The sequence below is a fragment of the Martes martes genome (assembly GCF_963455335.1).
Source record: "Martes martes genome assembly, chromosome: 7".
Classification (NCBI taxonomy): Eukaryota; Metazoa; Chordata; class Mammalia; order Carnivora; family Mustelidae; genus Martes; species Martes martes.
This window is the reverse complement of record NC_137894.1, coordinates 44,652,462-44,666,239: the sequence shown is the minus strand read 5'-3', so window position 1 is coordinate 44,666,239 and position 13,778 is coordinate 44,652,462. Positions and strand designations below refer to the sequence as shown.

Here is a 13,778-nt window from a genome sequence, read left to right as displayed (position 1 = left end):
TGCCTTGGGATGCCTTTTCCCCTTTTTCATCTATTAAAATCCAACTCATTTTTTAAGACTTTAGCCGGGGGGTGTGGATGGGGGTAGTAGATGGGGACAAGAAAGAAAAGATTATCTTCCCCAAGAAATCCTAAACTGCCTTCTCTCTTTTCTTGTTCACAGATCAGAATCTAGGTTTATTACTCTTACATGTACACCATCACCTTACTTCACTTAAATGTTGTGTCTGTGGAATTGAAGATCTGTTAGGTTAAGCATGTACTTCAAAAGTTAAGTTAATTCTTTGACAGTAAGGGCATGTTGTACTCTAAATGTGTAAGGTGTGAATTTTGGTGCCTCTACTCCCCATCGGAATTCTTACTGTTAAAAAAACTGGCTGGGCAGGGGGTGGAAAGGGTGGTGTCCAATTCATAAAGACTCCTAAACATGTTTACAATTTTTTTTAAAGATTTTATTAATTTATTTGACAGACAGAGATCACAAGTAGGCAGAGAAACAGGCAGAGAGAGAGGAGGAAGCAGGCTCCCCGCTGAGCAGAGAGCCCTATGCGGGACTCATCCCAGGACCCTGGGATCATGACCTGAGCCGAAGGCAGAGGCTTTAACCCACTGAGCCACCCAGGCGCCCCCATGTTTACAATTTTAAACTTGACCATTTTCCTCTAAGTGATACTAAATTTTTAGGGTCAGCCTTGTGCCAAAGTTGGTTTTGGGTCATAATAGCAGTGCTTACACTGTGCCAGGAAGAGCTGTCCTGAAAAATCTTTATGCAGTATTGTATCTGGTGTGGGAGAAGTCTGTGGCCAAGTTGGAGTTTTTTTGTTTTTGTTTTTTAAAGATTATTTATAGATTTTGAGAGAAAGAGACCAAGTGCAAGCGTGAGCAGGGGAGGAGCAGAGGGAGAGGGAGAAGCAGACTCCCTGCTGAGCAGAGAGCCCAACACAGGCTCAGTCCCAGGACCCTGGGATCATGACCTGAGCCGAAGACAAAGGCTTAACCCACTGAGCCACCCAGGTGCCACCCCTGCTTTTGGAGAAAATAAAATTTAATTTTGTACATGTAGAGAATCCACACAGATATGAGATGCCTGCCCAAGTTCGAGTTTTAATCTGCCTCTATTGGCTGTTTCTACTTCAACTATCTGCTCCTAGTTATTAGTATCCTTTTCACAATTGCATCAAATACATTTTTAAAAATGTTTTTGGTGAGAGGATTAATCAGAAACACAAATTAGCTTTTAGAAGCTTAATGCAATTAAAATATAGAGAAAAAATACCTGTTTTCCACTTTTGCTTCTAAAAAAAGAAGTTGTTCATCTTAAAATGGTTTCTTAGGTATTTCTCTGGCAATCTCTGAGTCCTCTTTATTATGTTATTTGCAGACAAAAGTTATTCCTAAATTAATGTGCTCTTTGACACATAAAGGTGCTTGGCAACCTGATAGCAGTATTAAAAATATAATGGTATGATTTGCAAAGGGCCATCTGTTGTCTAAATCCTGGTTAAAATAGGAACTTATATTGCAAGCAGCTTTTTGTTCATTATAAAAATAAAAACAAAAATCAAAATACTAAGAAACAATCGTTTTAATACCTTAATGTGCATCTTTCTATATCCTTTTCTGTGCATATATATTCAACTGTGTACATATATGTGCGTGTATGTGTATAAATATAACATTTACTTCTATGTATTATTTAAATAGTAGTTACACTATATGTGCCAGTAACTTTTCATTAGTCAAGGTTTTGGGTGTCTTTGAAATGTGCAGAACATGGTCTTAAGCACCATAGGACATTGAGAGAACCATCAGATTAAATTCCTACCCTCAAGATATTTATAATCTAGCTGATTAAGATAGGACAGATCTATAAGAAGAAATGTGAAGTCCAATGCCATAACTAAACACTCAGGAGGAATTAAAATTAGCCTTCAAGAATCAGTAGAGATGGGTAGGTGAGGGTGGCTAAGTACCCAGCGTGGAACACAGGCTTACCAAGTGGTTAATTGCTGCTTTCATCCTCATCCTCCCTCCAGGCACTTTAGACGTCTAGGAGAATATTGGTTCCATTTATACAGGTGGAGAAGTTGAGAGGAAAAGTCATTAATATTGCAAGAAGAACTTTAAGATGTCTAAGTGTTGTCCAGGTGGAGAGCTGTTTTCTGCTCATAAAGAGCTAGAGTTCTGGTGAAGAATCACAGCAGCTTTGAGAATCATCTACTGAGATGAGTCTTCCAAAAGGATGATGGGAAGTAATTGGTTTTATTTCACACTGTCCTTTTTGCCAAGATGACACTAAATACCGTGACAAATAATATATAATCCCCATTTGTTAGTGAGTTTAAAAAATTGAGGGGTATGTGTTTATTGTGCCAAAAGTTAAAATGTGTGTTTTTGACATTCTGGTACTTCTTGGTTTGCTTCATAGTTTAATAGTTGGGAAATAATAAATAACAAAATGTGTATATGAGAGAGAAAAGAAATTTGTTTTCTTTTTTTTAAGTTCTCATGCCTAACTTAAATTTCCAAATCCTCAAGTGGTTTCTATTTTTGTCTTACTGGGTCTTATTATCTCTGTTTAGCTTTTCACTTATAAATCATGTTTCATATATGTGAGTTGCATTGGGAATGTGACCTTTCTCATGACCCTGTAAGCTAAGATTTTGCTTTGCATTTCCCAAAATAATGTCACTAAAACATATACATTCTGTTTTCCCCTAGGTAAAAATCTCTACACCAATGAATATGTAGCTATCAAACTGGTGAGTAAAATTTATATTTGCGGTAATTATGTTTTGGTGCGCTCACCCTCCCATATTTTTTTATAGGGAATAGTTGTAAGTATTCACAAAAATATTAATTTTTTCTCCTTTGCATATGTTCCCACATAGTCACTTTCCTTTAACCATATATAGTGTTACAGTGATGAATCACTATATACTGTGTAATGCTGTGTAGTTAGATGTTGCTAACTATAGTTTCAGCAGCAATGAATCAAAAAATAGTTATTAAAAAATAGCTGGAAGAAAGACACTGGAAGATTTGTAATTTCTGTGAATTTTGTAACTTTCACAGTGCTATTTTAAAAGATAAAACCACTGGAAATTTTCATTTCCTTTTGCTTGACTGTGACTAATTCATTTTTAAAATGTAAGGTATTTATTAATATACTTAGTAGTAGAGAACCAAATCTGATCATCAAATCATGGCCTTAAAAACTGTCAAATGTGAAAATCTTGTGTTCACATTTGAAACAAAAAGTTGACTTGGTTGTGTCAATACTAATCTTATAAATAACTAAAGTGGTCATTAAAGATAACATCCTGTTTTAAAAAATATGTTATTTTTGAGGAAGGGTAATTTTAGAAGAAAATTCTTTATCTTATATTTAAGGTCAATACAAAATCATTTCTAGTCATATGAGATGTCAGATGACTAGTTTCTATGATACTGTGTAAATGTTTGTCTTCCTAGTAAGTTTCCCAGGATTTACAGGCAGTTTGGGGCTTTATTAGTTGGAAGACAGAGGAGTTAATGATTGAAGGAAGTATGGTGTGATAATTGTGATAATGCTGTTCTTTTCTAACAAATTGCACTTAACCACATCCACACCTGCTCTGTGTGTGGATTGAGCTTGTCAGTTTATAGAAAACTCAGAGTTGTCTTTTGAAGACAATTATCAGACAGTTATCAGATTGGTTTCTCTACAAAGACGTGGACAGGAAGCAGGGCTTAGAGCAGGTAGCTGCTAGGGAACCAAGTGTTTTCTTATGTTTGTTGACTTGGAACTCTTGTTGGAGAAATGGGAGCAGGAAGACAGGTAATACATGTAACAATGCAGGCCAAATATTTTCTCAGATTGAATATCAAAGGAGTAACCGTATTTTTTATTTATAGAAATTTGGTTCTGTAGAAGTGTTCCCTAGTTCATCTGTTTTTTTGTTTTTGTTTTTGTTTTTAATTTTTCTGTTTTACTGCTTCAGTAAGTTGGACTAGTAACAGGAGGAAGCAGCTCCTGAAACACTTTAAAATACTGTCTCAATGCTATATATTTTTCTTATTTTCCCTTTATTTATCAAGACTTCTCTAGAGGCTTTTTGTTAGGGACAGTCTTTTCTATCTAGATTTCTTCTTCCAAGTTCATACTAGTTAACCTCATTAGATAAGCTTATTACATATTGTTCACATGATGGATTACTGCATTTCACTTGTAGTTTATTAAACTTTATTCTACTTTGTATGGGCAAGAGTGAAAGCTAAAAATAGACTTCATATCATCTAGTATGGTGTGTCTCAGGAGCTCATTTCTCTTTCAAATAAATCTTAAATAAAGGCTTTTTATAGGATAACAATCTTGCCTATGGACCTCCTCTCTTGCTGTTGGGCTGTGTTCTCCATGGGAGATATGAGGGCAGTAATTGAGCTCTTTTCATTGTAACAGCAAAATTTGCCTTAAGCATTATAGTCCTACAGGGTAGCCGTCTGCTGTCGGTTTAGGATTTCAGGCAGACATGTGTGTTCCAGAATAACCGTGATTCTGGCAAATAGCCAGCCCTCTGTGGAAATGTAATCAGCATCTGGCACAGAAGTATAAGGAAACCCTGCTGGTATTGTTTTCTTTCTACTTTGTTTGGATCTTCACTGTGGCCTTTTGTTTCTTAGATTTCTAGGAACCTTTTTAAAAAATCATATACAACATAAAATAGTATAATGAGCCCTTCCTTTACCCCATCACCGAGATTTCTCATGTTCTTTTTAACAGAAGTTTTCTAACAATTGTTAAAAAAGAAAAAAATTTTTCTCCATGCTACTAATCTTGCCACCTTCCACAAGACGTAGACTGAGTGTTTATAATGTACTTTCTTTATAGTGCTTCCAGAAGAGCACCTTGAAGCTCTAATTGTCTGAGCAGGCTTCAGCTGTATGCTAAAGGGGCTGGCCAAAGGATATAAGTCCTTTCATCTGTGATAAAGAGCTCCTCATGTCTGAATATATGTGACATCTATGTCCACTTTCAGCCTTGTAACTCTAAAGAGCTTTTGTGTTTTTTAATCTGCTAGCTTAGTTACCCCCCATCAGATTGAGTATTTCCGATCAAGGTGTCCACAGTGAAGTTTTAGAGTATTGTGTTTGAAGAGGCTTTTTCTCATTCATTGCTCCTTGTGGTTTGTCAGAATCCCAAAGACTTTCTCCAGAAAAAAACCTCCAGAAAGATCAATCTCTGGTTCCATATTAATTTGTTGTCCTGTTGCTGTTTGGATCCTTGTGAATTATTAGGGATTTTTCTGAAGGACAAATTCCATCACTGGCTGCTTCACTGGTGCTACAGTAGAAGATCTAAAGCCAAATGGAGACTCTCAACAGTGATCCTTCTCTGTTTGAAGACATAAATGAATAAAGAAGTGACTTTACAGTGTAATTAGTCTTGTGTACTTTTTCTTTTGACTACAAGAATCTTGAGAAGCTTGAAGTTCAACTCTGATGATTGCTGATTTTATAATCAAAGAAGGATATGAGTTCTTTCATGGAGCTCATTAGGGACATGAACTATTTCAGCCTTCCCAGAAGCAAAGGGATAGACTAGATAACTTCAAGGAAATTTCTGAATTCTGTGATTTATGGATTCTATATCTTAAGAAAAATGTAGAAAACAAGTGGGTTCAGGAAGAGCCTTCAGAGATGATCAAAGAACTGAAAAATAGGACCAGTGAGGAAAGGTTAAAGGAATTGAAATTACTTTGCCTGAATAAAGAAAGTCTAAGAAATGATTGAATAGTTTTGTTATTTGAAGATAGTTGTTATAGTATTCACTGGTTATTGAGGAGCTATTTCATTTTTGTCGGGGACAGAAAAGAAGTTTCAGTTGTGGAGATTTAAACTACATACAAAGACCTTTGAAATCATGAAATGTATTTAACATCAGGATGAATTATCAAGGGAAGCTATGGGATCTCCTTCTTTTGAGCTGGTCTTTAAAAAAGGACAAGTAACCATTCACTGGAGAAAGGACAGTTTTTTTGCACAAATGTTGTTAGGAAAACCTGATATCCACGTGCATTGAAGCTGAACCCTTACCTTACATCAGACATAAAAAAGTAACTCAAAATGGATCAAAGATCTAAATATAAGAGCCAAAACTATAAATCTCTTAGAAGAAAATTTAGGGGAAAAGCTTCATGACATTGGATTTGGCGGTGATTTTTTAGATGACACAAAAAGCACAAGCAAGGAAGGAGATTGATTGGACTTTGTAAAAATTAACTTTTTTTGTATTAAAGGACTCTGAATACAGTGAGAAGGCAACCCTTGGAATGGGAGAGAAAATTTAAAAATCATGTATCTGTTAGAATTGTATCTAGAATTTTCCATTTTAACCCATTTTTAAGTGTGTTGCTCTGTGGCATTAAGTACATTCACACTGGTGTGCAACCATTGCCACCATCCTTTCCTAGAACTTTTTCATCTTCCTCAGCTGAAATTCTGTATTAAACACTGACTGTCCATCTCCTCCCTCATAGCCCCTGGCAACCACCTTTAACTTTCTGTCTCTATAAATTTGACTACTCTAGGTACCTCATATTAGTGAATCATGTACTATTTGACCTTTTGTGTCTGGCTTAGTTTGCTTAGCATAATGTCTTCAGGGTTCATCCATGTTGTAGTATGTATCCAGATGTCTTTCATTTTCATGGCTGAATAATTTGTGTGTGTGCACGTACACCACCATTTAACTTTCTGTCTCTGTAAATTTGACTACTCTAGGTACCTCATATTAGTGAATCATGTACTATTTGACCTTTTGTGTCTGGCTTAGTTTGCTTAGCATAATGTCTTCAGGGTTCATCCACGTTGTAGTATGTATCCAGATGTCTTTCATTTTCCTGGCTGAATAATATTGTGTGTGTGCATGTACATGTGCGTGCGTGTAACAAAATGTAATCACGTTTTGTTTCTTCGGGTGTTGCTAGATACTTGGGTCACTTCCACCTTTTGATTATTGTAAATAATGTTGCTATGAACATGGGCATATAAATATCAGTTTGAGTCCCTGCTTTCAGTTTTTTCAGGTATGTATGCAGAAGTAGAATTGCTGGATCATATGGTAATTCTTTGTTTAATTTTTGGAGGAACTTCCATATTGTTTTCCATAATAGCTGTACCATTTCACATCCCTACCAGCAATGCATAAGGGGTCCAATTTCTCCACTTCCTCATGAACACTTATCTTCTATGGTTTTGATAATAGCTATCCTAATGGGTATGTAGATCTACTTTCCAGGGTAATGTTTGATTTTCTTGTTAACTAGTTGCTCAGTGTACTGTCAGTTCAGAACAATTAACCAACTAGTTCTTAAAGTTCAATGTAGAGAAAATGGTAGTTTGGCTGTTTTATCCCCAGGGTCTTAAAAACACTATTTTTGCAAACTTGAACATCATATTGATTAAGGGTACACATTTTATTTTACTTTTTTAAAGATACATATTTTAATAACATTTACAATCTTTAATTTTCTTGAGTGTAAAAATACATGTGCATATAATGTTCCTCCAGGATTATTCATAATAATGAAAACTGAAAACAGTCAAAACATCCAAAAGTTTTCATATATGTGTACACACACAACACACACATACAGGGAAATACTACAGCCATTAAAATTTACATAAAGCTTTACTCAGTTGGTAGGACATATGACTCTTGATCTCAAGGTCATGAGTTTAGGCCCTACCTTGGGCATGGAGCCTATGTAAAAAAAAAAAAAAAAAAAAAAAAAATATATATATATATATATATATATATATATATATATGAAGCTATTTACTGCCATAGGAAGATGTCATCATTATGTTGTTGAATTTAAAGACACAGAAGAAAAATATAGTATCTCATTCATTTTAAATATATTTTCAAGTCTGTATTATATCTAAATATATGTGTAAATATTTAGAAGGACATTCACCAAAATGTTAATGGTGCTTTTCTTTAAAATGATAGGATCCCAGATTACTTTTAGTCTCTTTCTACTTTTTGTGTATTTGAAATTTTTTTCTGAGCATGTATCATTTTTCTAAAAAATAATACTGTTTATCACCCAAAATTCATAATAAAACAGGCAGGGAATACATGCTGGTCTTTTAATTAAAAGGTTTGGCATCTGGTTTCCTAGGAGAATACATTTCAGGAGAATATTTCATGGTGAGGGAGCTATCCTTGAATGATGTCTCATACAGAGTATTTGTACTTAAATATCCGTGAAGGGATTATATATACTTCAGCTTCATCTTCCCCTAGCTGTGCTTTCAAAGAGAAATTGTGGTAAGAAAATGCTATCATATATGGATATCATCTCTAAAATATTAAGTGGTCTTAGCCCTGGTTTACTTTGAAAACCTAGGAATGGAAAAATTTTATTTGTCTACATCTGATCACAATTTCTCTTCTTGGGTTTCAGGAACCAATAAAATCACGTGCTCCACAGCTTCATTTAGAGTACAGGTTTTATAAACAGCTCGGCAGTGCAGGTAAGTCAAGTCTGTTTTCTCCATGTGCTTAGTTAGCATATAGCTTAGCTGAAAGCCCAGAGGTTTGCAGATTTTCTTGTCTAGTTGACCTTTTTTTTTTTTTTACCAGACCCTGTATCTCCCCTGTTTGCTGAGTAGGTAAATAAACATAGTTAACTAAAGCTACTTATTCTCTGGCTCCTTGAAGGGACAGGTGATTGGGGATCTGTGATGTGCCAGGAGCATGCCCACGAATCAGCCTTCCAATGCTTTCACCCACCTGAAATACACATTGTATGAGATATTGATTTTTGGTAGTTTCCTTCTCTTTTCTTTATACTAAAAGAAAGGAGGAGGGTTTGGTAACTTGCAAGCAGTATTTTATCATACTGAGACTATATATCTGTTGTAAAGATAACTACTAAATTACTACTAAAATACACATTCGAAATACCATAACACTGTCATTTTATCCATTGTTCTCTTAATTTGGAAGACCTATCTTACGCTATTGTATTAACCTTTGACCTTTGAAGATTTTTTTTTTTAAGATTTTATTTATTTATTTGACAGAGATTACAAGTAAACAGAGAGGCAGGCAGAGAGAGAGGAAGGGAAGCAGGCTCCTTGCTGAGCAGAGAGCCCGATGCGGGGCTCGATCCCAGGACCCTGGGATCACGACCCAAGCCAAAGGCAGAGGCTTTAACCCACTGAGCCACCCAGGCACCCCTAGATTTTTTAATTAGATTTATAATTTTTTAAAATAATACCTGTTTTTTACCTAAAAGCTCTAATTTCTGAAATATCTTACTGGCTTCCAGAAAAATATCTTGACTATGCAAATGTTACCAACCCTTAAGAGGTTATATCTATAGGATACCTCTTGCAAGAGACAAAATTGTTCAGCTCTAGTTTCGTTGTTTGACATTTGCTTCCATTTGTTTCCAGTAACTACACCTAAAGTTTGTTCATTTTTTTTAAGTTTATTTATTTATTTAAGTAACTTCTCTTTTAAAAGATTTTACTTATTTATTTGACAGAGATTACAAGTAGGTAGAGAGGCAGTCAGAGAGAGAGAGGTGGGGAAGCAGGCTCTCTGCTAAGCAGAGAGCCTGATGCAGGGCTCAATCCCAGGACCTGGAGATCATGACCTGAGCCGAAGGCAGAGGCTTAACCCACTGAGCCACCCAGGCACCCCTCATCGTTTGACATTGTCAACATTCCTTTACTGTATGCTTTCTTCAGTCTGACAGTTTTATGTGATTGAAACATGTTTTTATTTCAAGTACCACTATTGGAAGTACTATTGAAGGAATTTGAATTTCACTTCCTAGATTATGTAGAATTCTTTAAGAACCATACAATGTTATTCAAGTGGTCTTATATCCTGGATGTGGCAGTAATCAGCCATAGTCATGACCTAGTAGGACCAAGATAGGCATCTGTCTTTCATTGAACCTGATGGGTTCTTGATCACAATAGCCTCTCAGCATATGTTTGTTTATTGATTATATCCTTAAATATGGAATGTTCCAGGTATAGGATTTAAGATAAGATTTAAGATTGAACCTGAGTTCACAGAGCATTTGTGTAACTTGAGTCTTATTTTCCCAGAACTAAACTTTTAAAGTTGAATGTTGTGTTGTTCCTGTTTTTATAAATTTCAGGGTGACAATTATCACAGCTCATTTTTTAATTAAATATGTTTATACATGTTTCACAAATCTAAGGCTCAAGTAAAAACATGCTAGATCCAGCCCACCTTAGAAGTTTGAGGGGGCCTGTGGAAGGTGACCAGGCCAGTCTGCAGGATTTCCTCTGTAAGCCCTTCTCAGTAGACCCATCCAACAGGCCAATCTTCCCTTTTCAATATGTAGTGAAAAATTTCATGAACCTGTTATGTAGGAATAGCATCTGTGCTCTTTCTGAATACAGGAGAATATTGCAGATTCTTAAGTTTTGACATTGTTCATGCACTGGAAAGGATTAAATAGGGAGAGGATTGGAGGAAAGGGGACTTCAAAAAAATTGCCTTTCACTTAAGGCAGCAAGCAACCTCTGAGACTAGTGGAGATAGCAAGAGCGCTGTTTGAGTGGTCAGGCCAGTTATTGGCCATCATTGGTCTCCCTCCCAATACTTACGGCAATCATCTCAAAGTCGCAAAGCCTTCTAGGTCTTACATGAAGTTCAGTCCTAATTCCTGACTCCTTTTCTGCTTTTTGAGATTAACTGCTCTTAAAAGTAGCTGTGGTGAATATCATCTTTTTAATATTCTTGCCTGCAGCTAACAAGGTAGCCAGAAGCTTTTTTCTAAGAATCTGTTACAATTTCTACCAAGTGTAAGAATTTCTCCTAGGGTTTTCTGAACAAATAATCATCCATCTCTGCTTGATTACTACTAACTGTAGAGTTTACCCTTCTTCTAGATAGTTCAGTGTTGGAAAGCCCAGGCCATTAGAAGTGCTTCATATGAGGCCAAAATTTGCCTTTATTTCCATGCAGCACAGTTCAGCTCTTCTTGTACCAGCTCAGAGGCATCATAGCTGGTATATACTGCCCCCTTCACCACTCACCCCAAGTCCTCTTTCAAGCCAAATGTCTTTAGTTCCTTCAGTCTTTCCGTATATATGTTTTATAGATGCTTCACTATCACCACTGTCTAGCATGAATGTATACTCTCTCACTCACTTTCTTTCCTTCCCTCTCTCCCTCCCTCCCTCTCCTAGTTTTGTTATGAATGAGCCTCATAAAACAGCACCACTAACTCTTGAGTATGGAGATAGTGGCATTATTATCTTCCTTGGTCTGGACACAATATTGCTCTTAATTTAGATTAGCTATCTTAACAACCATTGCACCGGTTGACTTTTATGCTTTTACGGTGTTTTACTCAGCTGAAACCTTTACATCTTTTTCGTGTAAGTTGCCATCAACCCAGACTTTCTGCATTTTGTGGTTATGTAATTGATTTTGAGCACCTAAACATCTTAAAGGCCATACTGGGATTTTTTCAATCCTGATTCTGTTTCTGGTGATCCTGTATTGAACGTTCTTTAACTGTGATTACATATTCCACCCCCCGGCCCTGCAATGAGACCATAAGTTCTGGAGAACAAGGCTTGTATCTTCTGCTTCCTTGTTTCTCAAGTTTATCTCAAGGCCCAACATAGTTCATTCACATGATAGGCAGTTAGGAAGTATTTTGGTGAAAGAAAAAAAGTTAGGAAGATTTGATAAGCATGCCTTTTTAGATTTTTGCCAAGTTATTAATAAAAATATTTCCTGGGGATGGCCAAAAAAGGAAATTTATTTTGAAAGTAAATCATTTGACAAGAAAGTAGACAAGTTTTCACCATGTCTTATTATAAATGTGAGCATGAACATCCAGTCCTTACAAGCGAACATTTCTCTCCCTATTTTTCTAGAGTGAGTTCCAGCTGCAAATGTGACTCATCAGTAGTTAATATTTAAACAGCTTATATGCCACTCTCATATGCCACTCTCTTCAGAACCAAGGTGATGTGGCATTGTAAATAAACAACCTTTCATATTGCAGACAGTGGCCAAAATAATGTAATCGTTTTTACTCACTAGCTTTTGTCTGTCATTATTCATCACAGGCCAGTGATTTGTAAAATATTTGGGTATCACGACAAAGAATACTTAAAAAAGCCCAGTGTGACTTAGATTTATTCAAGGAATTAATAAGTGCTTATAAAATGGATGCACGGTGCCTGGGTGGCGCAGTTGGTTAAGTGTCCCACTCTTGGTTTCAGCTCAGGTCATGATTCTTGAGGTCCTGGGATCAAACCCCGTGTTTGGCTCTGTGCTCAGCACGGAGACTGCTTGGGTTTCTCTCTCCTTCTCCCTCTGCTTCTCACCCCACCCTACCAGTGCTCACTCACTCTGTCTCTCAAATAAATAAATCTTTAAAAAAAAGGATGAAGTTTTTTGAGAGGAATGAGTGCTTATGAATTTAAAGAATTCTGACCAGGGTGTGAGACTTTAAATTCCCGAAATAGGAACTTTTGTGTTGACTTGAGAGTATGACCATTTCTTCCTTAAGTATGCAGGTCTTAATCATTACCTTAGGTTTTTGGCCCCTATATTGCCCTGACCGTATGATGTGGAAATTCATATCAGTTCCCTATCTATGGGAAGATAGAATGATAGCACTGGATGATTGTGAACGTGGTTTAAGTTGGAACTCTTCCTGATTGTCCATTCTTTTCCTTGTCTAATCTCTGACACCTTCCATTCCATTCCATTCTGTCTCTTGTGGACAGTCATACTTCACACTTTGTTTGCTGATTGTAGCTTTGCCATGAAGAAATTTCAAGACCTGATTATTACTATGACAGTTGATATCTCCAAAATAATCAGGGAAGAAAGTAAAGAGGGCATTGAGGGCCCTGAAACTGAGAATGATGATTCTGATCTCTGTTATAGCTCTCAATTTTTCTTTTTTCATTCACCACAGAAACTAAATTATAAAATATTAAAGGATATTTTGAAAGGAAGTGGTGGAAGAACCATGCTCTTATCACCCTAACTGAGCTACATTTCATTTGAGTATCTCTTCTTTTCATATGCAGGCATATTTCATAGTTAATCTTAGTTCCATGTGACTACGTCTTCTCTCACTTAGCATTATAGCATTTGTCATGATGCTGCAGTCTTCATGTTTCTGATCATTGTATAATAGCCCATCAGCCTCATAGGCTATAGTGTAGGCACCAATTTTAATGGTCTGTCAGATATTTAGATTGTTTTTATTTGAGGAAATCATTTCCCCTATTGATTTCTGATATCCCAGTATTGTAACTCAAAACTCGTATTTGTTCTTCCATTTACCCCCATATGATCATGATTTTCAAGGGTTTATTTATTTTTTTAAAAGATTTTATTTATTTATTTGTCAGAGAGAGAGAGAGAGAGCGAAAGCACAGGCAGACAGAGTGGTAGAGAGAGAAGCAGGCTCCCTGCGGAGCAAGGAGCCCGATGTGGGACTTGATCCCAGGATGCCGGGATCACGACCTGAGCCGAAGGCAGCTGCTTAACCGACTGAGCCACCCAGGCGTCCTGATTTTCAAGGGTTTAAAGAGCTAGTAAGTGGTAGGTTAGGTTGATTCCAAATGACTTAAAACAAAAATTACTGAAAAAAACTATAAGAAGAATATATTCTGGCTTTGTATAACAATTAGAACAGAATGAAAATAATTTAAATGTCATCAGCATAGATCTGGATAAATAAATGATGATATATTTATACTGGG

General features: G+C 36.4%; 1 protein-coding gene across 4 annotated transcripts in view; it reads left to right on the top strand.

Moving 5' to 3' along the window:
- Nucleotides 1-13,778, top strand: part of CSNK1G1 (casein kinase 1 gamma 1) — a 109,226-nt gene that overhangs the window by 22,363 nt on the left and 73,085 nt on the right. For all 4 annotated transcript variants that reach the window (XM_080807834.1, XM_080807833.1, XM_080807832.1 and 1 more), the window contains exons 2-3: nt 2,721-2,761; nt 8,453-8,522. In XM_080807834.1, coding sequence (XP_080663960.1) covers nt 2,721-2,761; nt 8,453-8,522 — 111 coding nt within the window. The remainder of the gene's footprint in view (nt 1-2,720; nt 2,762-8,452; nt 8,523-13,778) is intronic.